The 25,217-nt window shown below is 43.4% G+C and overlaps 1 protein-coding gene across 1 annotated transcript in view; it reads right to left on the bottom strand.

The window, feature by feature from the left end:
- The window catches only part of LOC144040245 (cadherin-12-like), a 97,325-nt gene that overhangs the window by 6,097 nt on the left and 66,011 nt on the right, over positions 1-25,217 (bottom strand). The window contains exons 7-10 of the mRNA XM_077554293.1: positions 15,009-15,262; positions 7,986-8,122; positions 2,507-2,628; positions 1,097-1,214 (exon numbers count right to left, since the gene is read on the bottom strand). Coding sequence (XP_077410419.1) covers positions 1,097-1,214; positions 2,507-2,628; positions 7,986-8,122; positions 15,009-15,262 — 631 coding nt within the window. The remainder of the gene's footprint in view (positions 1-1,096; positions 1,215-2,506; positions 2,629-7,985; positions 8,123-15,008; positions 15,263-25,217) is intronic.

The following is a 25,217-nucleotide window of genomic DNA, read 5'->3' as shown; positions in this document are numbered from 1 at the left end:
AGAAACCTCTGTGAGGAAAAGACCGAGGAACAGTATTCAAAGACATTCGACAGGGAAAAAGAGCTGATTGGAACAAAGGGAGACGTGAGGCTCCGAGCTAAACATCTTCACGCTCAAAAGTCTTTAAAAAAAATGGCCATCAACTCATTCTGGTGCAGGAATATTTAGCTCCTCAACATGTGACAATCACATGAAAACAAGATCCCAAAGTTGTTGATGCGCTACACTCATTAGAGACGGGAACCTCGCTCCATTCACGCCATCGTGTAGCAATATTACATAACATTCATAACCATTCTAGCGATTGCACCCGCTACGTTGTTTGTTTTGTTTTGGTCGGTCCAGGAGACAAAAACGAAGGCTCACGAGGTTACCAAAGATGTGCTAAATTCACCACATGGGGAACCTCATTCCTCTCTCCAAGTATTTTAGTTATACAGTGTACAAAATTCACCATTTTAATTGAATGAATTGTGCCCACTGCAGCTTTTCATATACCCGCCATATTTATAAAAAAAAAAAAAAAAAAAAAAAACTTTACCAGCCTGGGGAACCTCACTCCATACACTTGACTGTGTGTTAGATATTTACGATGACTTTTTTTTGCGTGTGGCATTTTCTTGAAAACGGATCTTAACTTTGACTGCCAGACGTTTTCAGAAAAGGGATGCCGTGGGTGCCAGCCGATTTTAAGCATTTTGACTGATCTTTCAAGGTCCATAGAAAATTATGTGTTTGGACTATGGAAACACACATACTACCGAATGAAAGATTGGACTCTCATCTTTCATCAGAAAAAAAAAGTTTGTTTCTACCTTATTCCGTTTTTGAGTAATCAACAATAGAAAATGGTTAGTTTCACCTGTTTTGAAAAAAAACGGCTTTTAACGTCTTTGGCACTCCTCCATAGGATTTTACGAAAAGTTATTTAACGTTTTTGGCAGTCAAAGAGTTAATTTGGACCCCTTCCAGTGCCGGTTTCTGAGAATCGTATTTGTGCCTGATTGAATTGTCAACGGACGTCTTTCTTATCATTCGTATCTTTTGTGCTTGGGCGGCCGCGGCGAGACGAGTTCATGAAAAAGGAAGGACTTACTTCCGAAATCTCTGATGGTGAAGTTCTTGTTCCTGAGTTCGTCCTTTGTGGCTTTGAAGGAGAACTGCTGTCCAGCGTTGGGCAGATCTTGATCTTTGGCGCTGAACACTTGAATGACCTTTTCATCACATGACAACAAAACACATTCAAACGGAACCTTTGGAGAATTGAGCCGTTTGAGGTTGGACGTGCCGCAGCGCGACCGCCAATTGGGCCGCCGTTTGTATCATAAAATAATGTTTGCTGGGTGAGGTTGTGTCATAATAAAGTCTCGGACACGATCGCTGATTCAGCCGCTTTCCCTTTGGGCCAATAAAATATTGGAAACAATTCTGGGGATGAAGCAGGACGCTCGGGAGGATTCAATCACTGGTTGAAGGGAATTGGACCGCCAAGAGTGGAGTTCGGTCCACTTTTGTGGTTTATGGCAAAATATTTGTTTTTTGATTCAACAAGACGATCGATACATCTTGGCGCTTTAATTGAACATGTGACACGATTATCTTGGCTGATCTGCGCGTCACTAATAAAATCCTCGCAGCGCCGACCGACAACTTCCAATAACTCATCTCTCAATTTGAAAACTTGTTGTGTCCGGGCCGTCAAGTGCGTCACGTCTCTGGATAACGAAGCTCCTCGAAGCTGCCATGTGATCGAGTGCCAAACCACGGCGGCGGAATGGAGATGCGAGCTAATGAGCTCATTTGCAGGCGCGGGTGCGCTACGCTCCTTATTTACTGGCCTGCTCGGATGGGCTGTGTCCTAAATACATCACGCCAAAAGTATGGCGGCGTGCGCACGCGTTCACGACTTGCACTTGTCATCAAATATTCCGTCCCTGTTTCCATTAACAACTTCGCTCAAGTGGCATTAGTTGAGGAGCAGTGCGATCAAAAGTGATGGGACGGAAGAATAGGCAGCACCAAAACGGCCACAATTCAAAATAAATAAATAACTCAATAAAAAAATAAATGAATAAAAGTGAAAATAAAGACGGATGTAAAAAAAAATTAATAAAAAAATTAAATAAAAAATCTATCTATCTATATATATATATATATATCTATATATATTTGGGCAGTTTTGATCCTCCATAGAAGAACTACATTGGTCCCAAAAACGGAATGATTTATTTACCTTAAATTGGATACAATGAGGGTTTCAAAGTAGGGTTTACAAATAGGGCTACAGTTGCAAAGTAGGGCTTGAAACAAAGTGTTTTAATATAATGGTCAGACTAAAATGAGGGTTTCAAATGCAATAGGGTTTTAAACTAGGATCAGGGTTTCAAAGCAGGGACACAATTTATAAAAATTCATCACTCATCACTTTAAATAAGCTTCGGCTGGTAAACACACGCTAACGTGTTGCGTTCAATGTCCTGTGGAGAAATGTGAGCTTGCGACGTACCTGTCCCACTTTGGCGTTTTCACACACAAAGCTCTCGTAGGGACTGGCCAGTTCAGGCGGAAACTCGTTGATGTCCAACACGTGGACGGAGACGGCCACTCGGCTGGTCAGAACAGGACTGTCTGGATGGACAAACATGAAAGACACAAAGTGGAGAGGAGGACGTCAATGCAGCAAAAAAAGGGAGCAGCGACATCGTGTGGACAGTGTAGGAAATGCAGCCTAAGAGGAGAATATTGATTTCAGCTCTTCTTGTTTAATCAAATAGTTTTGCAAGTACTCCTCGGACATACAGTTCAGGTCACATCTGACGTGCTACAAAGTTGGCGTCCACTGAGGCTGCTTTGGGTCAAATGGAACTCACGTCTACTCAAATGGATTTTAGATTCACAAGCTAAATCTGCTAAATCAAATTATAGGAACGCTTGAAAGGGTGAAATTGTACATGACTGAACTGTTGGATGAGGAAATGGTCCGTGTTTTCAGGATGAGTAGATGCGTTGTTTGGGATTTTACATTAGAGAGTTGATTTTTTATTTAGTTTGCAATTTTTGTTGATTAATTAGTGAGGGTAAGCGGGATGGGTGGATGCATTTTTGTTAGTTTTTTCATTCTTTTTGTTCATTTTTAGGGCAAATTTGTCTCTGAAAATGCTTAATTTTAGTTTCTGGATTCCTACCCCCCCCCCCCCCCAAAAAAAAAGTCAGCCTGCCTGGGGTCATAAGGTCAGCAGCTGTGACCTTTTAGTGACTGACATGACGGCAGACAGTTGACGTCCCCAAAATCCAAACATGAAACAGACAAACTATTCATATATTATATCTCAAACGTACATGGAAAAAAAGCAGTACATTGGCCTAGTGGTTCCAACATCTGACTCGCAGGATTAATGGAAGCAGGCGAGCTCCCAGAAGACGTCGCCGGTGTTCCATCAGCATGCAAGCGGAAATGATCTTTTTCTACAAGAGCCCCGGAAAGGTAAACTTTTCGAATTTGATGTGGGAATCGGCTTTTCTCCGCTTACTTAGGGGGGGGGGGGGGGGGTGAGGGTGAGGGTGAGGGTGGGGGGATCTTGCCGAGTCGCCTCAAGGGGATTTAAGATACAAGACCCGGCCGGGCTCAGTTAGTGACCCGCCTCTGACCTTGACGCCAAAAGCAATCTTCCCGTGCCACGAGCGACTCGGGATTTGCTGGCAAACCGCCGCCGACGTCCCTGATACTTTGGAGACCTTCAAATCTTATTTTACCTCTAAAACGTTTTTTCTTGGGGGGGGGGGGGGGGCTCATGACTCCAGTACAAGCTTGTAATGGTGACTGTCACGTTCCCACCACAAGGTGGCACAATTGTACCACAATCTCTTGACGTCCTCTTGAGCCTCATAACAAATGCTCGACTTGCTTTTCTAAAATCCCTCTCAAGCGTTTCGACTGCTTATCACTTTGTTTTAAATTAAACTCCCTTTATTAGGAAGAAAAAAAAGAAGAAGCTTCTGCTGCATCTTATTCACTACAAGTATGAAAATCTACAAGGAAATGTTGACACTAATGGGAAAATAAATAAAGAATGGAATCCCTGTCATGATGCGACCGGTTTGTAAACGGTTAGTGATGAGGCAGCATAGTGCACTAGTGGTCGCAACTTCTGGCTCCGGCTTAAAACTGGCAAGCATCGTTTCAAAGTGACAACAATGACAGCTGCATTTGCTGCCATTTTGAACTGTCCTAATGGAGTTTATAGGCAAAAAACAACAACAACAACAAAAAGCAGCATTGCAAAGCTGCAGAAGACGGAAGTGGACGCTTGCAAGCCTCCGTTCACTCTTGCCAATTTCCAGACAGACAAGAAAGATCCAAACGGACGTCAAAATGTTTTGAAGACATTTATTTTGTTAATATCTTGAAAGCGAGCGAGCAGACGGAAGCATCACAAAGTATAATTGTAGGAAGTCCTTTAAAAAAAAACATCCGATTTAATTTTGTTGACAAGAGTCGGTGAACCACAATCACAGATTTGTGTCTATTTTGTTTTCATGAAATTGTTGAAATATTTTGGGAGTTTGGGGAAGACGACAAGCCAACGTGGCAAAGCAAGACATGATTTGCCAACGACTCCGTCAAGTTGACGGCAATAAAAGCTGTCTGCAAGAAAGCGCCGCTTAAAACCCAGAAAAGTCCAATGATGCAAAATATCTCATCAAACTCGTTGTGGTTCGGGCCCGCTTGGCCCGCTACGGCCGTGAGCTCGTGTCGGCGTAACCCCGGCTCGTCTCCGGGGCGCCTTCTGCTGCCGCGTCTCGGGAGAGCTGCAGATGGCGCTCTCATTTTGCTGCATGACTGCGGCGGCGAGAATCTCCCGGGAGACGACGACGACGGCGGCGGCGGCGAGCGTCGAGCGGCTGCCGTCCTTTTCTCTGCTTTCACTCGCAGAAGCCAAAGAAAACACGAGCGACGCTTCAAGCTGACACGCTTCTTGACGACTTCATTTCAACTGACATTTCTTTACGTTCCATCTTTAATGAAGAATCTCAGTTTGCAAAATAAGCCTCCAGTTGGCCTAACCAGCGATTCTTAAACCTTTTTTTTTTATCTTCCCCCTCAAAAAATCTCACAGCAAAACCTTGATCTAATGGACATCCTGCTAGCAGGAGTGTCCAAACTTTTTCATTTGAGGGCCACAAGCAGAAAATCAGAAGGACGTGAGGGCCACATATGTGATGAAGAGAAATTGTGTTTAGTCCCCAATTTTATTTTTTTTTGCATATCTAGTAAAATGCTACAGTATATAAATCAATGTATTTGTAATGAGATGTGGCAAATCCAGGTCCGGAAAGTAAAAACACTGCCACAGTTTTGCTTTAGCCGCTTGTGCTAGCTAGCTAGCGAGCTCCCTAGCTAGCTCCTCTGGTGCTCATTTAACTGCTAGGGAGCTAGCTAGCTAGCGAGCTCCCCAGCTAGCTCCTCTGGTGCTCATTTACCTGCTAGGGAGTTAGCTAGCTAACACAATAAAGGATTTGAAACAATAAACACACATTGTCAGGGTTTTTCAGGTGTGGGGACAAAATGGGGACCCAAAGGAGAGCGGACGTATAAAAAACAAACAAACAACGTGATTGACGGAAAGACATTCACGAGACAATGAGCCGCATCTGGACAAGACACGAGTGATGGGAGGGAGCTGATTGGTTAAATTTAAAGAACGGGGCGGGGACGAGAACCAAATGAGCAAACAAGACAAAAACATTTTCTGAAATAAGCTCAAATAGTCACAATTATAACAATATACTATTTCAACAATTCCTTTAGACTGGACAAATATTTTAGCTTTGATGTTGTTTCTGCACTGAAAACGCCACACCGATGAAATGAATCGTGTTCAACGTCGCCGTCGGTTGTGAACGGCTCCCGTCACACAAGTGGGCGGCACCAAAGCCCCCCGCCGTGCACACGCATCCCAAGCACGGCTGGCGTGTCGCTGCCGTGACCTTGATGGGAAGCAGGCCATATCCGTTTCCAAGGTGACGGGAGCGCCGAGTTTCACAGTCGGCCCTAATGAATATACAGCGCGGGTAATTTTGATTGAGCAGCGGCCCGCCTCGCCGATAATGACTTTGACGCTTCTTAGCGGGAATGACGACTTGATGACGATGGATTTGCTTATTTATCCGGAAATTTGCCGCATTTCCTTCCATTGAGAAGAGACAAAATTGAAAGATCATTAGCTTGACGGTGTGTCTTAAAAGCCGCAGCAATGGCCGCCATTAATCTGCCCCAAAAACTTGTGTTTTTTACTGCTGGCGAGCTCGTCAGAAAAACGGCCTTAAAAAATGAAAACAGTGAAATTGAGCGAGCCCCAGGAGACGCCATCATGGTTTATCGTGGCCCATAAAGCTTTTGGGAAGAAAAAAAAAAACGCGACTGAATATTGACAGTAGTAAAAAGCTTCAATCTGTAATGGCGGCAATCTTGTTGCCGGTGGCAACAGTACTTTCTTGCTTTTTCCAATTGTCGTCGATGCTCCTTGGTTAACATCCGTTCATGATGCTGCTGCTGAACCGGATTTTTTCACACCCAATATTTCAATCAATCAAGATGCCAACCGTGATCAACTTGACCTCTCTCTATATATATATATATATTTTTTTTTTACACCGGGTCTCATCCTCAAGCCTAAGTACAGATATCTGTTTTCAAATGTAGGCGATTAAAAAAAAAAAAAAAAATTGTCAGACAACTAAAGACTCAAATTACGGAAGCGTGGAACTGCCAATGTGGAGTAAAAAAAATTGGACTGGCGAGTACGTTGGAAAGTATTTGTGAGAACTGAAGAGGAATGAATGAAAATGCCCTCTTTGCGTGTTCCAAAAATGAAGATAGATTTAATGTAAGAAAAAAAACACCTTTGCAAAGATGATTTAATAAAAAAAGGTCAGAGATCTCTGGACAAATAACAGCCTCTAATTCATCACTTAAACAGGTGGGATTCAGAGCGTCAAATGTAGCTCTTCCGCGTGCACAATGGCTTCTTATAGTTAAAAAGACCTCCTCCTTTTCATTTATAGACTAAACATATTCTTAGTACTTTTCCGTGAGCAGATGGCGTAAACAAGGTCAGGTGTGGGTGTGTTCGGGACTGAAGGTGTTATATAGTTGAAGGACATATTAAACGACAGAACTCTTAGTACCCAGTTGCAGCTATATTCGTCTCTAGCCAAAATATATATTTTCAAGGCACTTTTCGTATTTTTTCCCCATAACAACATCTCACAAACAAGTTGAATCAAATTCACGGTGGCCGTAACTGATGGCGAAAGTGAAGAGTGTGTGTGTGTGTTATTACAAAGCAAATTCTGTTCAAGACCAAAAATGTGCGTGAGCAAAGAAAGCAAGGAATTTTGGACCAAACACTGTGTACCAGTTTAAAGTCAGATTATACTGAAAACAACACCCCTTGCTCTGCCCAGGACATAAAACATTTCGACAAGGTTAATATAAAGAATTAAAATGTTAAATGTTAAATGCTCCTGAAAAAAAAAAAAAAAAAAAAAAGAATTAAAATGTTCATAGTGTGTAACAATGGTTGATATATGAAATGGAGTATTAAAAATGTTATAATATCTATCAGAACGTATTTAAAATAAAATACTTGCAAGCACGATCAAACGCACGTAAAGGCTAAATGCTAAAAACGTAACTTTTGTTTCCCATAATGCCAGATTGTATTGACTTGTGCAAGTTGAAAAAAAATGCTATTATTTTAGCGTTTGGTCTACATTTTACCAATAAGTTTTGTTGTGTGTCATTTTCCTGATTGTTTATGTTTGCAGTGCAAGATTCCCCGTTTTGCTCCTAATGCAACGAGGTGTGCGCACGCGCAAGTCAATACGCATGGCGTGCTAGCCAAAATGCTAACTTTTTAGCATTTACTTTGCTTTGTAGCTTTTTGGTGGATTTTTTTTTTTGTCCTTGTGTCGCTACTCACTGAGCTTGGTGGCCACGATGGAGATGTTATGCCAGGCCACGCTCTCCCGGTCCAGCATCTCGTTGGTGGAGACGGTTCCCTCCGTCGGGTCGATGTCGAAGTAGCTGTCCAGGTCGCTCCTCCAGTCGATGGAGTACCTGGAAGACAACATCAAGTTGCTTTCAAGTCCGCCAATGATGATGTTTTGTCAAAGTGTTCACGACTCTTTGGGAACGCTCATTTGCAGCCGACGTGCTGACGACGGCGTATAAATTCATTCCAAAGCAATCGCTCAGCCAACGACTTTTTGAGGGCCGACGCCATCCGGAGGCCATCAATTCCTCCGCCAATCGGCAAGACGGTCCCAAAATATGTTTTGCGGACAAGCGAGCTTTCAATTGAAACGCAGTCAGCTGCTAAAAGCTCGTCTTGATGCAGAATGATGGCGTTGTCAGGCCGCGGTAAACAGCAGTTGTCGTCCTCACAAGCGCAGGCCCAAATCACAGACGCTCGTCTAATTGTGCGTGCGCAATCGAGCCGCAACATCGGAAATGGATTCACGCTTGGGGCACTTTTCGTTTTGTGTTTTTCCAGCGTCTTATTTATGCTGTTAAATCTTAAATCTAAATAAAGTTAAATCCTCCACGCAGCTTTCAGTCCACATCCTTTTCTGGAAACTTGCAGATACCGACCACACGCTGCAGTTCCAACATGACGCTGTAGGGGACCGTGTTGAGCAAGCATTTTGGAAACATTTCAACTATACTTCATATTCAGGGAAAATGTTATGAGTGTGTTTTGGATGAGGTCATTGTGATGTTGTCAGTTGCTTGTATTTGTCACTCTTATTTTGTCACATTGGCCTTAACTCCATCATGCAGAATCGAGCATGCTGGAGTTGCTGGCTGACATTTTTGTCAGTATGTCGACATTTCTTGGTCGAGGTTCCTTTGACATGTTCTTTCTTGGAGGCCATCCACATCCAGCCCTGCTCTCTGCGGTCACTTTTTATTTTTTTAGCTTCCGTGTCCTGTCTGCTTTTGGCTCCAAATTACGGACATCACAAGACAGAAATCGTCCATTTTGTTTGAGTACGATACAATTTGAAGGCCATCCCACATCCAGCCCTGCTCTCTGCGGTTACTTTGTATTTTTTCAGCTTCCGTGTCCTGTCTGCTTTTGGCTCCAAATTACGGACATCACAAGACAGAAATCGTCCATTTTGTTTGAGTACGATACAATTTGAAGGCCATCCCACATCCAGCCCTGCTCTCTGCGGTTACTTTGTATTTTTGACTTTTGTTTTTCAACTTCCGTGTCCTGTCTGCTGTTGGGTCTGAATTTCAGACCTCACATGATAGAAAAACGTGCATTTAGTTCGTTTTAGTATAATACAATTAGCTTGACACGTTTCCAAGCTTCTACTGGATTAATAACAGTTTTTTCCACTTGCTTGCATCGTGCAGACCGACTTCATTCAGATTGTGCAGCCTCGTATCTTGTCATCTATAACAAACTTTCCAATGTCAGAAAGTGTTCAAATATTGATCATAGCCCATTCAAGTTGTACTTGGGCAGTACAATCACGACATTGGGGGTGGGGGGGGGCAGGGGGGGGGGTGTCTGTGGTCCAGCACAACATGCAGTATTTGTTATTTCTCTTGAGAGCGAACTGGACTTTTTTAAGGAGGACCTCACCCGGACTTTTCTTCTTCTTCTTGTGTGGCTACTTGATCCTCTCATTCATATTCATCAATACTTTTTTTTCTTCTTGTCTTTCTTGTCTTGGAGTGGATGGACGGGGGTATGGAGGGAAGGGGGGGGGAGACGGGGGACGGGGAGGGAGGGAGGGAAGGTGGAGGAGGACAGTCTGGCTCATGTTCACAAGTGAGAGAATGATGACAGAAGCACTTCTTGCTAAGTGTTTTACAACTTTTGGTTTGCTTCCATTTTTGTTGCCGTCTGATTTAAGCCCGTCCAACTTTTTGCAATTGTGGCGGAACCACTTTGTGCCAAGGTCCAAAGAAATATTTCTTATTTCTTACAGAGGGATGGACCTAATAATAGCTTGACGCTTGTTAAAATTGTGTCTTGAAGCAATGGAAGCAAAGTGCCCTCAATTTAACTCGTTGCCAAGAAACTTTGTTGAAGTGCGTTGAGGATCTTCACTTCTTCACGTGTATTATAATTTAAACAGATTTGACATTTTAGTGAATTTATCGTTGAGCGGTGTTTGGTTTGATGATGATGTCAGTTTCTATGCAGTTGCTTTGGTCCTGCCGCTTTATTAGTCACTCAGTTACAGTAACAGTTACTATGGAGTTGCTACATTCCTCATGATGATGTTGTCAGTTGGAATGCTCCTGTGTTAGTCACTCTTATTTTATTTTGCAGTTGCTATTTGCCTTTTTTTCTGCCATAAAGAACTGTGCCTTGCCCTAGTAGGAGTTACTGAGTGAAACGTTGGTCAGCACGTCAAGGTTCCCTATCCTTACTCTTACATGCATTAACTCTTTGACTGCCAAAAACGTTATATAACGTTTAGTAAAATCATATGGAGGAGTGCCAAAGACGTTAAAAGACGTTTTTTTAAAACAGAGGTGAAACTAACCATTTTCTATTGTTGATTACTGAAAAACGGAATAAGGTAGAAACAAACTTTTTTTTTCTGATGAAAGATGAGAGTCCAATCCTTCATGGTAGTATGTGTGTTTCCATAGTCCAAACACATAATTTTCTGTGGACCTCGAAAGATCAGTCAAAAATGCTTAAATCGGCTGGCACCCACGGCATCCCTTTTCTGAAAACGTCTGGCAGTCAAAGAGTTAAGCTCTACTCTAGTTTCTGTTGTTACTTTGTATTTTTGTGCATAACAACTCTCTTTTCCCCAACTCCTGTGTCTTGTCTGCATTTGAGTCCCAAATTCGACCCCTCCGGTGACTAGCGTGCCATTTTTTTTGGATTGTCTTAGACGCAAGCTTGTTCCTCAAATAAAACCAGACGAATCAAAGAAAGTGCAGAAGTTTCTTGATTATTCCTCAACATCCAGAATCGGAAGCTTGATTCTTCCACATCAATCATTCACTTCACTGCCTACTTGTGACATGTATCGGTTAATCGTAAAACTTGTCCGGTGTCACTTGTTGGCACTTTTTCACGAGTAGCGGCAGGCAGGGCTTGTTGGCTATTCGCCGCCAATTGCGGGGGGGGTTGTGTTTCCATGAACACCGGCTGCAAATGCTTCCAACTTGGCAGAGGTCCGCTCGCTCGCTCGCTCGCTCTCTCTCTCTCGATGAACGTTATTTACGCCTCCCTTTTGAATCGTTTTGCCTGGCCGTAAATTGGCGAGGGGCGCCGTAAATGCGCCGTAACGCTTGCGAGGTCATCAAACTTTTACTCTCGTCCATCAGAGTAGAAAAGTTCCAGCAGATGTTTGCGGCCCCAGCGCCGATTCTCGATGCCAATCACGCTTTGTCGCACATCAATTTCCCGTAATTGGCGCCACCATCTCGGACGTCTCCAGTCGCGACTCGTAAACTTAACGAGATTGTTGATGGTGTTAATTGGGTCCAGAGAACAGCGCACGCTCTACTCAAGTTAACGGAGGGGAAACGCATTAAGTCGACTCTGGGTTAGCTTTTAGACCGCAAGCCGGTTCTTTGTGAGGCCAGTGTTTTTAACGCTCCTTAAAACCAGACCAGCATTCAACATCAACGCCGTTTTTTTTTTTTTTTGTCTCCCCAGACGCTGATGACGGCACGCACTGCTGCTAAATAGCGCATGCGGCGGCCTAAAAGCGCGCTCGTCTACGCTTGAGCTCTCCATTGTTTTTTACTCCGGGATGTTCGAGCGAAGACCTGCCGATGCTCCGGATGAATATTTAACACGCAGGAGACAAAGTGCAGTTTTACGAACAAGGGACCTTGCACTTTTTTTTTTTGTTGTTGTTTTTTTTTTTTTGCTGACCAAATGCCAGCTCCTTGCTTTTGTTTGGTTTTGTTTGCCGGTAAAATATTCATTAAAAAACATCTCCGGACCGCAAGATGTCCGTCATGCTCTGACGGCGCATCTCAGCAGGTTAATAGATTTGAAGAACAAAAGGTTTCTCATACATTTTTAAGACAGTCTATTGTTGCGGCACTCAGGCGGGCTGAGTTTGGGGTGGAAGGGGGGGGGGGGGGTGCACGATGGCGTGAAAGCGCGAGGGCACGGAGAGTTTAGCTTCTCGTGTCACATCCATAACGGGCCGCTGATGTTTAAACGTCTCCCCTGGTAATTACCAGAGAGAGAGCAACACTAAAGTACAAGACTTGAGCTTCGATTAAGATCCTATCGCACGAGCGGACAGTGTTTTACTTGTCGTGCTCTTTTTTTTTTTTCTCCCCCCCCCTCACACGCTCTAATCCACTTTCCGCCCAGAGTTATTTTGATGTCTAAAAAGCTGCAGCAACAACAACACAATGTGATTGCGTGGGCAAGAAGTGGCAGCTCGGTCGTCTTCAGGCCAACTTAAGTGCGAGGAAATCAGTCCGCAACAACATTCGCTTGACGTGTTGCCCAATTTTTTTTGTTCGTGCGGATCTAGCCTGGCAATCGGTTGTTTTTTTCAGCACTCAGCTGAGGAGACTGGAAGGTACTGTAACAAAAAAGGGAGCTGATTGATTTTGAGTAAAGCCGATGTCGAGTAAAGTCAAAATGATGAACTTTCATCGCTGTCGCTGTTGTTGTTCTTGTGTCCGAAGAAAAACACGAACGATTTGGAAGGTCGGCATTCAGAGTTCAAATGCTGAATCGGTTCCACGTGAGGCAGGACCCAAACGCAGGAGAGACACGGTAGGTCTTGTATACAAAAATACAAAGTAACAACAGAGAGCGGGGCTGCATTCGGACGGTGGACAGTGAAACCTCGATTGAGAAACATCACTGCCGTACGGACAAACCGACTGAGCGAGAAGCACAACTCAAAAGTACAAAGTAGCAACGGTGAGCAAGGGCTGGATCCAGAACAACATGGAAGAAATAGGATGCGAAACCCCCCACGTGCTGACAAAAGTGTCATTTAGTAACTCTCGCTAGGCTATGCACAATTCTACATGAAAGGACAAAGGCCTATATGACGAAACACAAACACAAGAGTGACAATTAACGGATGCAACTGCATAGCAACTGACAACATCTTCATCATCATCATCATAACAACACAACCGTCCGATGACCCAAGCGAGTTCCTGCACATTTTGCTCTGTGCAAGAATTCTGACATTGGAGGTCGAGTGCGCCACCAAGAACACCAAAACATTTTTAAAACCTATTTTCTAGCTTATTAACAAAATATGAAATGTTGGCCTTAATCAGCAAGTTTATGATTCCTTCTTACACCGTTTTTCCAGAAGATTATATTATTTTTACTTGATTCAATCTCATCCAATACAAAATTCTTCGGACAACAAAAACAATTATCACACATTTTTCAAAAAGCCGTTATTATTTCGGGCTCTTTTTTATGCTTCAGCAACAAAATGAAAGAGTCACTGAAAATTCTTTCAATTTTTATTTGTTTAATATTTGATGCATTACAATTATTTTTGAAAATATCAAAGACTATAGTTTAACAAAATATTTGTATTGACTTTCAAATTAGCTTCTCACGAATCAAGAAAACTTGCGAAAAAATTTATTGAGCAACGGAACACGAAGCTCAACTGGCTTTTGTCAAGTCGGCACTCCGGCAAGGTCGAGACAAGTTGAGAGCCGGCAAAGCGATGACGCCGACGTGATTGTGACGTTGCGCCGCCAACAAGGAACGCAGACATCGACGAGCAGATTACAAGACGTAAACGCTTCAATCAGGCCGCTCGGGAAGGAGAGCGGCAGTCGGGACGACAATTTGTCGCGACTGCCGTCCAATAAGGAGCTCTCGCCAATTAGCGGCGTTTGTTAAGCACTCGGTTAGCAGGCCAAAGTGCTTCGTTTGTTCTCGTCACGTCATTTACACGACTGATTGGAAATCATCCAATGACATTTTCACCCTGTTTGGATGAGTTACATACGTCGGGCCCGATTCGACATCGGCAATCAAAAAAAAAAATCTTCAGAGCTGATTATGACAATCGAGCCAATCATTGAAAAATTGCCAATGGATGAGTAAGCACTACTTTTTTTCAAATGAAGCTCCTCAACTCACACTTTTTTGACACCAGTAAATGGTTGGCCGTTATTTGCCAAGACTAAATGTTTCAAATTTGTTGCAAAGACATTCTTACACAACGACTGCATCATATTAGGGCAATTTTTTAAAATACAAAATATAGGCCCTTTTTCACCGAGAATTTTTATGATAAAAAATTTTTATTTTTATTTTTATTTTTTAAGGTGCAACGATGAATCAATTATCAACAATTATTTTTGAAAATCGATGACTCCTTTAGATATTTTTGTATGTTTTTTTAATAAAAAAATGTCCAAATGCTGGGAATTTCAGATTCTCACCTATAAATAAATATGACCCAAAAAAAAGCTGACGATTATGAAGCAAAAGAAAACATTATTTTCTGACATGTTATGAACAAAACCAGTGATTAAATCAGAATGAATTTTCGTTTGTGGATTTTCTGCACGTGCTGTTTTTTTTTAATTGTATTTAAAAATATAAAGCGATCGAAATTTCAAGGTTATACTGTATTTATAATCGAAAAAGTTGCAGTCTTAATTCTTATGCAGCCTTTTCACCTAGAAGATTATTTTTCTTTATTACAACATTTTATTTTTTTGTTTTTTCCATCGAGGCTTTTGGGCCTAATTTATTCTTATATACAAGACAATTTTTGAAATCCAATCATGAAAACAATTGTTAAAATCCCTTTATTGTTTTTATATTAGCATACTTGATTTTCATTGCTTTACTGAACTTGTTTAATTATCTTAAAGCTGAAAATTCCTCCCCGGAGTGTCTTGCGCGTAACCGCGGCAACAAAGCCGCTCGCGACGCTTGACGGGAACACTTTTGCCCGCGAAAAGGAACTTTTGGGTCCGAGTTGAAGTTCACCTGACGGGACTGCTGCCGGCGTCCAAGTCCTGCGCCGTCACCGCTCCGATGATGGTGCCCGCCGGCGTGTCCTCGTACACATCCATCACGTAGGCGGGCTTATTGAACACCGGAGGCTCGTCCACATCCAGGACGTTAATCTTCACCGTGGCCGTGTCTTTGAAGGCCCCGAAGGTCTGGAATCGGGGGTCCAGATGAGCGTTGGACGCGTCCACCTTGAAGGTGTACGCCTTCTTGCTCTCGTAGTCCAGCGGCTGCAGGACGAAAAGAGGAGAAGGAAGAGGCGGGTTCGAGTCGGGCTTATTTGTCATTCGGGGCCATTACGGTGGCCGTTACCCGCCACATCCATTTTGGAACGCTTGTTTTCGGAAGTCAGTGTCGAGATGGATGGAGCAGATCGCTGCTTGCCAAACACTTCTATACCTCGCACCCACGGAATAAATGATCACAACCCCCCCACGCAGGTCACAACAACAACAACAGCGCCCCCTGGATAGCTAGAAAACATTAGCGCCTGCCACCAATTTGTGCAGTTTTTTTTTCTTTACAAAAACCCACTCTCGCCAAACGTGACTTCACACGACCGTGACTAAAACTAAGCTACTTCATTCAATCATTTTTCAATTAATGGCAGTCGATACCTAATATTTGGGATTTTTCCTATCAACAAGTGTATCTTGTTACTAGATTTGTATTTAAAAAAAAACATTCAGAAAATGATGTGATGGTCAGGTGGGAAGATTTTCAGAAATTTGAAGAAATGACACCGAATGACCCCATTTTTGATGTCATTCCAAATTTGCTAAAAACAACAACAACATTAATGATAATGATAATAATAACAATAATATTAGGCCTACATATAGCATGTTACAGTATAAAACACAGCACAAGTGCAAGTACGCTATGTCTGCCATCTAGTGGTGAGAAGTGATATTACAATTAATGCTAATTTCCCCCAATTTTTTTTCTAGGATTATTCCATATTTACCCGACGTCTCATGGAATGTTTAGCGGCGTTTTCGCCACAAATGTTGGGGGTTTGTAAAAAAGGAAAAGAAAACTCCCATCAATCAAAAGCCGGAAGTGCTGGAAATGAATAGGGGGGGGGGGGGGCTTATGTTAGCACAAAGTCCGCAGATGGACTGTGAGTGCACTCGGGGAACCCAGATGGCGATGAGAAACCCAAGCACAGAAAGCTAAAAAAAAAAGCATTTTCACACATCGAAGCAGCACTTCAACACCAAGCTGCCGAATGACACTTCCAAAAGAAATACCTGAACTGTTGCCCCCCCCCTTCCATGCCCGCGCTCAAGTTTTCCGAGATAATGAAAAGAAGTTGACGTGTCCGTCCTTCCGGCAGCTTCTGACACGTCCGCTCAGGGTCAATTAGTGGAACGCGAACGCGCGCGGCCGACCCGCGGACGTGCGAGCGTCTTGTCAGCGGTGACACGCTTGTTCTCGCCTGCGCTCGTCTGCTGCCCTCTCATGTGAGACCGCACGCACTCGCACAACGGTCACGCTCCGCCGGCCCCGCCCGCAGTCGCACCACTCACATTCATGTTCCGTGTACATGAAATGGACTAACAAGGCGGCACCTGGGCGGCGGCGGCGGCGGCGGCGGCGGCGGGCGCTACCTGCCCGGCCCGTTTCTCAGGCAGCTTGTTTGGAAAGAACTTGAAATGGATTTTCAATGAGAGCAAAGCGATCGTTTTTGTGCGACCTCGCAACCTAACTTGTCAAAACGCAGCTTCTGCAAGATATTTCATGCTTTTTCAAGAGATCTGTCATCTGGACTTTTACTGGAGTGGGACTTTTGACAGAGCCACACTACTTGTTGGGTCACGGGCGTTTAAAAGGTGATCCAGCGTACATGACCTCAGCCAAGGCCAGAATGCTAACAAAAGCGCATCTGACACAAAAATAAACGTCTTCTCAAGTTGATCGATAACAGAAACAAATTGACGACATTCCACCAAGATTTCATGTCCATGTTGCTCGTCTGCCTTTTCTCCATTATGTGCAGACACTCGTGGCAGACAATGAGGCGCTCTAAAACGGCCACACAAGCCTAGAACGATGCAAACTGTTAAGTTGGACTTTATGTGTTCTTTTCAAACCGCTCGCTCTTCCACCTTTCCTCGCGCAACTTGCACTCACTCACAGCCAACAACAAGGCACTATCTGAAGGGAAGATGCATTTTGGGGCGATGTGAACAAAAGTTGCGCCTTTTCAGCCACGCCTCCTCTCTCTCTGAAAAACAACAGCAGCTAAACTGAAATGGTGAAAAAAGTTGAATGCTTTATTTCTATGATTGAGCGCCAAATACTTTTCCGTTTTGACGTGGAACGTAGCACGCAAACTTTCTGACTACTTTCACACTTCAACTAAACATACCGCAGTCTTGCAGCCCGCAAACTTGCTACTGGACAAAGCCACATGCTGCTTCACCAAAATATGATCTGATCCCATTTTAGCGTTGGTGAATTTTAGCTTCAGAATATCAAGCATTTTCTTTCAATTTCTTTGTGGTTTTGTTGTGGCTCAGCCGTGTCTGTCGGGGGTCGCCACCTTGAGGCACGTGACATGTCGGGCACGGTTTTCACGCCGGCGGCCCTTCCTGACGCAATCCAGCCGGCAAATAGCCCCGAGGGACACAACCGGACGCTTGACCGCGATTGGAACTCCAGTCCTCCCGTGGCCCAAGTCAGCGATCCAGTCGCATTTTTTAAACATTTTAAATCAGTGTAAATACAAGACAATGAATATATCCATTGTTAATGTGATAGAAGAAGAACAACACAACGCTCTCGGTGTCCTAAAAGTAAATTGCATCCGATGGAGGTGAGAAAGCGGCGATCCTCGGATATTCCTCCAGTCATCCGTCTTCTTGATTTTACAGTGGTCTTTTCATACCCGCGGAGCAGGTGTCCATTAAAGGACTCGAGGACAAGAAAAAAAAAAAAAAAGAAAGCGACACGCCGAGGCGAGGCCTGCCAATCTAAAAGCAATCACTGACCATCAGCTGGCGTGATTGGTTTGATTACAGCGCGGGCGGCAGATGCGAGCGCTCCAGGCTCTTGGAGACTCACTGGGGAAATGCATCAGGAAATACACTTTGTGCTTCTCCACGGCGGCGGCGGCGGCGGCGGCGGCGGTTGACGACCAGCCTCGCTTCTCAGATGCAACGGCCGCAATTTAGAGGACGCGATTGATCGCGGCCGGCATTTAAAGCTGCGACTAAATTGTCAGGACGACGACGACGTGTACTGAAAATCACGCTAGACGAGAAAGCGAAATGCGAGCACGGCGGGAAACACGTTGCGGGATCCGTTTTTGGAAGGAAGTCAGAGTGCTGCTTTGATCAAGCCAAGCCGAGACGACGACGGTTTCAAAGGCCTCGGGTCCACTAAATGACGCCCTTGAGTGCTTTTGTGCCGATTGGACTTCACTGGCTCCAAATTGAAGTGCAAGGCCATCGTGCATACGTACGTTGGGGGTTCACGACAGTCACACAACATACAGAGACGGTCATGCATCCAAAAATATTCAACTAACCAAATTTGAACCTCACCTGTGACGACGGCGTACATTTTCTTGGGGATGTACGCCTGGTGACCCGACACTGAGAGCTCAGCTAGCGGTAGCCGAGCTAGCGGTAGCCGAGCAGCGCATGCGAGGCTCAGCTCGAGCGCAGCTGGTGGGCCAGCGGGGGGGCACGCACTCTGCCTCATTAGCCGATTCACGCCCACCGTTAGCAAAAAAGAGAAGCGGCTGCTCACAGTGTGGCGCTCTCCACAACACAGGAAGATCAGCGTTCGCTTCGCCTTCTGCCCGCTAATCTTCCGCCTACAAAGCAGAAATCGCAGCTGGCCCGCTGGACCAACAACTTTTCAGGGGGTAGAACCACAAATACATTTGAACGCGGGGGGTGGGGGTGGGGGGGGGTTGGATTGTTGTTCTGTGCCGCTGGATGCTGTAATGACCAACGACAGGTTTGCTTTTCTCTTTTTTTTTTACTGCGTTGTGGAGGCGAGCTGCCGGTGGAGCTTTGAAGCTTACGTCCTTGGAAAATACACGCTGGATGTACAAACGCGACCACATAAGCTTCTTCAATCAATAAAGGAGTCAATCGAAGGATTGTCTTTTGGACAACTTCATGCATTCAAAGGCAGTTGTGAGGTTTTTCTCCTGCTCGCGCTCATACTTGAGTCAATAACTACGTTTTCACGCAAGAAGTAAATGCCGTTGGAAATGCGTGTTGGTCAAGCTGGCACATTTCTTTTTATAAGTTAACAGCAAGGAGGCAGTTTACATGCGAACGGCAAAAAAAATGTGGGCTTACCGACACGGCGGAGAAGAAGAAGAAGAAAGTGTCAAGAAAAAGTATTCCCTTCTCAAATTGTTGGGATTTTTTCCCCACTTTATAATGTTTAAGATCATCAAACTAATGTAAAGAAAGGACCAAGAACCGAAGTAAACATAAAATATGTTTTTTTAAATGGTGATTTGTTTTTAAAACATGTTTGTGGTCGCGCGATAGTCTGGGGCTGCTTTGTCTCTCCAGGACCTGGATGACTTGCTACCATTGATGGAAGCCGGAATTCAGCTTTCTACCAGAAGATTCGGACATGATGACAAGAATTGAAAAAAAAAGATCTCAGCGAGTTGAAAAAAAAAAAAAAAAAAGAAGGAAGGTTTTGGAGGACCGAGTCGATGAAATATTATTTTATTGTACATTTTTTATTTCTAAATGGGTTTATATCAATCTTTATATCCTATAAACATACCAAAAAAAACAATTAACCTTTCATTCTGTGCCATATCTGTATTGCACAGCGCCAAATATGAAGTTCATTTGTATTTGATTTGTAATAGCTTTTATTTGCTGTCCCACGAGAGGCAATCTATATTTTAAAAAGTATTTGAACGTATGAAGGAGTCCTTCCCTCGGTACGTGCGTCATTTAGCAGCGGTAACACGCGCCCAGTAGGGGGCGACGATGAGCTTGTAATTCAAACTGGCTGCGGAGGCCATGAGGGAAACATCCCAGGAAGTCGTCCTCCGACTTTTTTCCAGGCGCTTGACCTACTTTTACGCCATTGGCTGCGAGGCGAGCGGGCCGGGCGTGCACCCCGCGCTCCGATTTTCAAGCTTCTCGTTACGGTCCGAGCCTGGCGCCGACCGACGCCACCGGGAAGCGTATCCACGGCGGAATTTCCCTGCCCTTTCTCCTCGCGCTCGTGTGTCGGGTGCACATCGCAACAGCGGTCGCTTGAAATTCCAGACGTGTTCTCGCGCCCTTTGATATGCAAATGTGCACCTTCAGTGCACCGCCACTGATGCCGAATGGAGCATCCTCGCGCTTTACAATAGAACCTTAGCTACTCCGCCGCTCGCCGACTAATGTGGACCAACGAGCTAATCAAGGCTTTTGCTGTCTCTTTTTTTTTTTTTTTTTCTCTCTCAAGCGACCAACCAGCAGATGCACCAGTGAGCTTCCATTTCTCGGATGAAAATTCACTGGGAATGCAGTCAGATTAAGGTAGAGAGACGAGAGCAAAAATAATTAACAGAGAAGAATAACAGTAAACATGACATTTTGTGTATTTAAAAAAAACAACAACAAAGTCAATGAATAGTAATCGGCAGCCACCTGGCGCACTCCCTTCCCTCGTCAACATACGTACAACTCGCAATCGCTGGATGTGGTTCGTCGTCCGCCCCCTCCTCCATTGGCCGATATTTTCCCAGGCCGAATAGTTAAACAAGTCTCCTGTGGGAAACCCTGCATAGCTACGTCCTAACTCTTTGACTGCCAAAAACGTTAAATAACGTTTAGTAAAAATCCTATGGAGGAGTGCCAAAGACGTTAAAAGACGTTTGTTTCAAAACAGAGGTGAAACTAACCATTTTCTATTGTTGATTACTGAAAAACGGAATAAGGTAGAAACAAACTTTTTTTTTCTGATGAAAGATGAGAGTTCAATCTTTCATTTGGTAGTATGTGTGTTTCCATAGTCCAAACACATAATTTTCTGTGGACCTTGAAAGATCAGTCAAAATGCTTAAATCGGCTGGCACTGGCGACATCCCGTTTCTGAAAACGTCTGGCAGTCAAGTCGGTTTAGCTAAATGCTAACAAACTGTGAACAACGTCATAGACTGGCTAACACGTAGCATTGACAGTAATAGTAAATTCAACTTTGCGTCTTTAAGTCTGATCTATTCTGCCCCCTGGTGGCCAAGATGTGCTTGAATGAGTCAAACACAAAATGAACACACTCGCAAGGAGAATGGCTTACAGTGAACAAACTGCATGGTAGATAGAGCTAAAGTCAAAGCTACTGATGTTACTCACTAGGCCACGCCCATTAAAGGCATATGTCAGCACATAACTTTCAGATGAATTACCCTTCATTAAACCATTTTATTTTGACATCGTCTTTCATGATAGTTTTATTTTTACAACAGTGCCATTTTTTTAGGATGGTGTTTTTTCAATTTATTTCAATGAGAAATAGATTTCAACATCAAACAAAAAGGTAAATGTATTTTTTTTATAGCTTTAAAAAATGTTTTCAACTCGGAGAAATTCCTTTGTGTGTTCATAACATAAAATACAATTATTTGTTTTTAATTATTGGAATTCTTATAAAGTCCTTTTTTGGAATGCTCTTTGTGTACTAAGAGGTTTTTTTTTAATATTGTTTTATATTTGTTTCTGTATTGAATATGTATATTGAATATGAAGATTATGCATGAGGTGCAATCTTTTTATAAACCCGATATGAGTTTCCTGATCTCCCCTGCACAAAACATATTTCATTGTTACTAGTGTTTTTATATTGTCTTTTTTTGTCTTTGCGCGAATAAACGAAATGAAAAATGAAAAAAAAAAAAAAGAAATGAATTGATTGTGATTCCGACATGAGCGATGCGAGGATCATGCGGTGGCAAAACATCTGCAAAGACTTTGAGTGCAAATGAGAGGCGAGTCCGAGTCCGCATGAAGTCCGCATGAAGTCCGCTTTCATTGCGACTGGAGTGGCAAAAAGGCCAGCGCGGCTTCGTGGACGCAAGCGGAAAAGACTGATTTGACTTCAGCATATTGAATGTTCTCCTCGCACCTACGCCAGCCACTATGAGTGAGGAGGGGGGGGGGGGCGATAGGGGTTGGCGGTCTTGTGCCGGGGCCCGTAGGGGGGAGTCAGCATCACTCACAATCACAAGCAGGCAGATTCCATTTGTTTGCCATCCAGCACTAAACGTGTTACGCCGGGAGATTAAAGAGCGGCAGAAAAACGGCAGAAAAAATTCAATCTGTCAGCCGCGCCGCAGCGCCGTTAAATCTGCTTAGGTGCGCTATTATATATTTACAAAGACACCTTTAAATCATTAACAACATACCTGACGTGACGCCACGAATGGCGCAATGCTAAGCTAATCAACGCATTGAATTGAATGGCGCGGGTTCAAAACTGCTTACGACCAGGTTTATATTTGTTTGGACATTTTTATTTTGTTTTGAGTTTTGTGTTGGGTCATGTCGTACAAAAATATATATATTTATATAAAAAAACAACGGTATCTTGTCTGCGTTTGGGTTCGCACCTCACATGACATTTTGTTTTCCTAAATGAGTTTTCAGAGCAGGTTTGTTATTTTTTTAATGTTTCACTATAATGTTTATTAGTTTTAGCGTTATTTTTTTTTATTGAAAAAAAAAAAAACTTAAAAAAGTCAAAATTAAAAAACACTGCAAAAAAAAAAAAAAATCAATAAAAAATATTGAATTTTAAAAACAGCCATCCACAAATGAAATAAGGTAGAACATAGACTTTGAATTAGAAAACGTGCAGACCAAAATATTGCATCTAAAATTCGCTGCATCACAACCGTAATGTGTAAACGAGTAATGTCTCACTTTCTTTTTCTTTTGTTTGCCAAGTTGCTAACTTCTAAAGTGGACACCCGAGGCAGAAAAAAAAAAAAAAATCTATTGAAATATACTGTATGCTTCTTGCCAGCCTTGACTTTCTTGGTTTGCAAATTGTGAGCAATGGAGACGTGACATCCGTCCTCTTCAATTGTTACCTTCCCATGTCGTGCATCGCTGGTATCCCAAATTCCCAATTGATATGAATCCTTCTTCTCGGCACTCACTCTCTTAGGACCCGTGGTTAGAACGAAACAAGTCACATTTTCGCTTGCAACATAAAGCAAAAAAAAAAAAACGAAGTCGCGGCGCTCTTAAGAGACGTTCAGTCGCTCTATGCAGTGCGAGCTCTTAAACGGTTGCCTTGGACTTTTCCGGTTGCAGCTCGGCAAAATAATGCAGCCTCCAAATAGTAATAAATAGTAAAGTACGTTTGTGGAGTGCGCGGCTCTTTGTCGGAGCTGAACAAACGATTCCCCGTGTGGAGATAAGGAATGCAAACAGCAAAAACAACCGCTTGCATTTTTAAGACCGGTGACTCACGAGCGCAGCTTTTTAAGCGCGTCAGGTGACGGCCGGAGACGTTTCTGCCGAGGAGTCGGGTTCTGATCTTTTGAAGGATGCCAAAACAAGAACAGCGCCCAAAGTGTACCAGTTCCACACCTCGGGCCCCGAAACAGTTCAAGGAAAACGACTCAAACATTTCAAAAAGATGTTTACACACGTGTGCGACTCCTTCGAATGCTAACTAATAATGTTACAGTGGATTAAACGTTTTTTTTAATTATTTTTTTTTTTTAAATATCCAATACGGTATGTGTGAAATGTTAAACAGTTGTATTTCATTGAAGCTCAATACATTTGCATTTAATATTTAGGAACAAACAGGTTTTTTTTTTGAAAAAAATGATGTAGAAATTGTGTTTATGTGGTTTGATTACATAAATATTGTGATGTTTTCTTTCAACAAATTGAATATATACTTGGTGTGCCAAAAAACAACATTTAACAGCCCATTTTTGTGTGTTAAAAACTATTGTGCATTATATATATATATATATTTATTTTCCGTTTTTTAACATTAAGCCAATTACATTTCCTTCACCAAGTAACTGTAGCGTCTCAGATTGTGATGTTTGAAAATTCGCATTATTTGGGACACTCTTTCTATTTTGTATTTCAAGTGAATTCCCTTTGTCATCTGACTATACAGTAATCCCCCCTCCACCGCGGGGGTGGTCATGTTCCAGATTATCCCTGCCTGCAATAACTGAAATCTGCACGTTATCCATGTTTTTATGTCATTTACGGCAATTATATACATTTCAAAAATGACTGAACACAAAAATATTGTAGAGTGCAACGTGCGAGTGTACAGATTCCTCTAAACCAGCTCACAATCTACATCAATAATTATGCCCAAAGATGTACATTATAAAATGAGCCTATTGTCGGCGCTTCATGTAGCGTTAAAATTCAGGATTACAGAGCATGACAAATTATTTTTAACAAAAGCTAAACGAGCTATGCTGACGGCTTCCGGAGGGTTTCGTTCTCCTTCTTCAAAATGTCTCAGAGTAAGTTGTGGGCCAGCATCGAGCGGTCGAGAATGTCGAAGTGAGAGGCGTCAAAAGTCATCTGGATTGTAAAAGAAAGCAGCAACAAGCGTTCACGCGGTGAGAAAAAGAGCGTCAACCTGAATGGGGAGCGTTTGAACCTTTCCACGGTGAGCGAGTGAAGTCGCAGCAGAGATTTCTTTTTGGCCGAGTGCCGTGGGCAGTGCGCTGCGCTCAATAAGCTCGTCATCAGGAGAGAAAAGATTACATGGCCCAAAGAGAGACCCCACCCCCAACCCCCCACCCGACACCGCCACCGGCACCGGCCAGGGAGGAGGGACGCTCACTTTATTGTGCTGCCATCAATCACATCAGTTTGTGTCCTCGCTTGCCTCCATCACATCACACTGGACCTTTCTGAGTGCTTGCCAGTGCCCCAACCCCCCCCCCCCCCCCCGTTCCTTCCAGACAGCATTTGGACCCGCTGCCGACGCCGACGACGACTGATGCCACTTTGCATTCAGGCCATTAACACATCAACACTCTTCTCATAGTTTGCGGTAGAACCAGCACTGGATTTCGCCCACAAACTAGAACCCCAAAATGGAAGGGGTTTTCAGTCAGTAAAAAAAAAAAAAAAAGGAAGCCATTTTAGGATAAGACGGCAGAAATAACAATGACAAGTAGAATCCCAACACTACATTGAGAGGGCT

The sequence above is a fragment of the Vanacampus margaritifer genome, chromosome 20, assembly GCF_051991255.1.
Source record: "Vanacampus margaritifer isolate UIUO_Vmar chromosome 20, RoL_Vmar_1.0, whole genome shotgun sequence".
Taxonomy (NCBI): Eukaryota; Metazoa; Chordata; class Actinopteri; order Syngnathiformes; family Syngnathidae; genus Vanacampus; species Vanacampus margaritifer.
The sequence above is the reverse complement of the archived record's forward strand: the minus strand, read 5'-3'. Positions and strand labels throughout refer to the sequence as shown.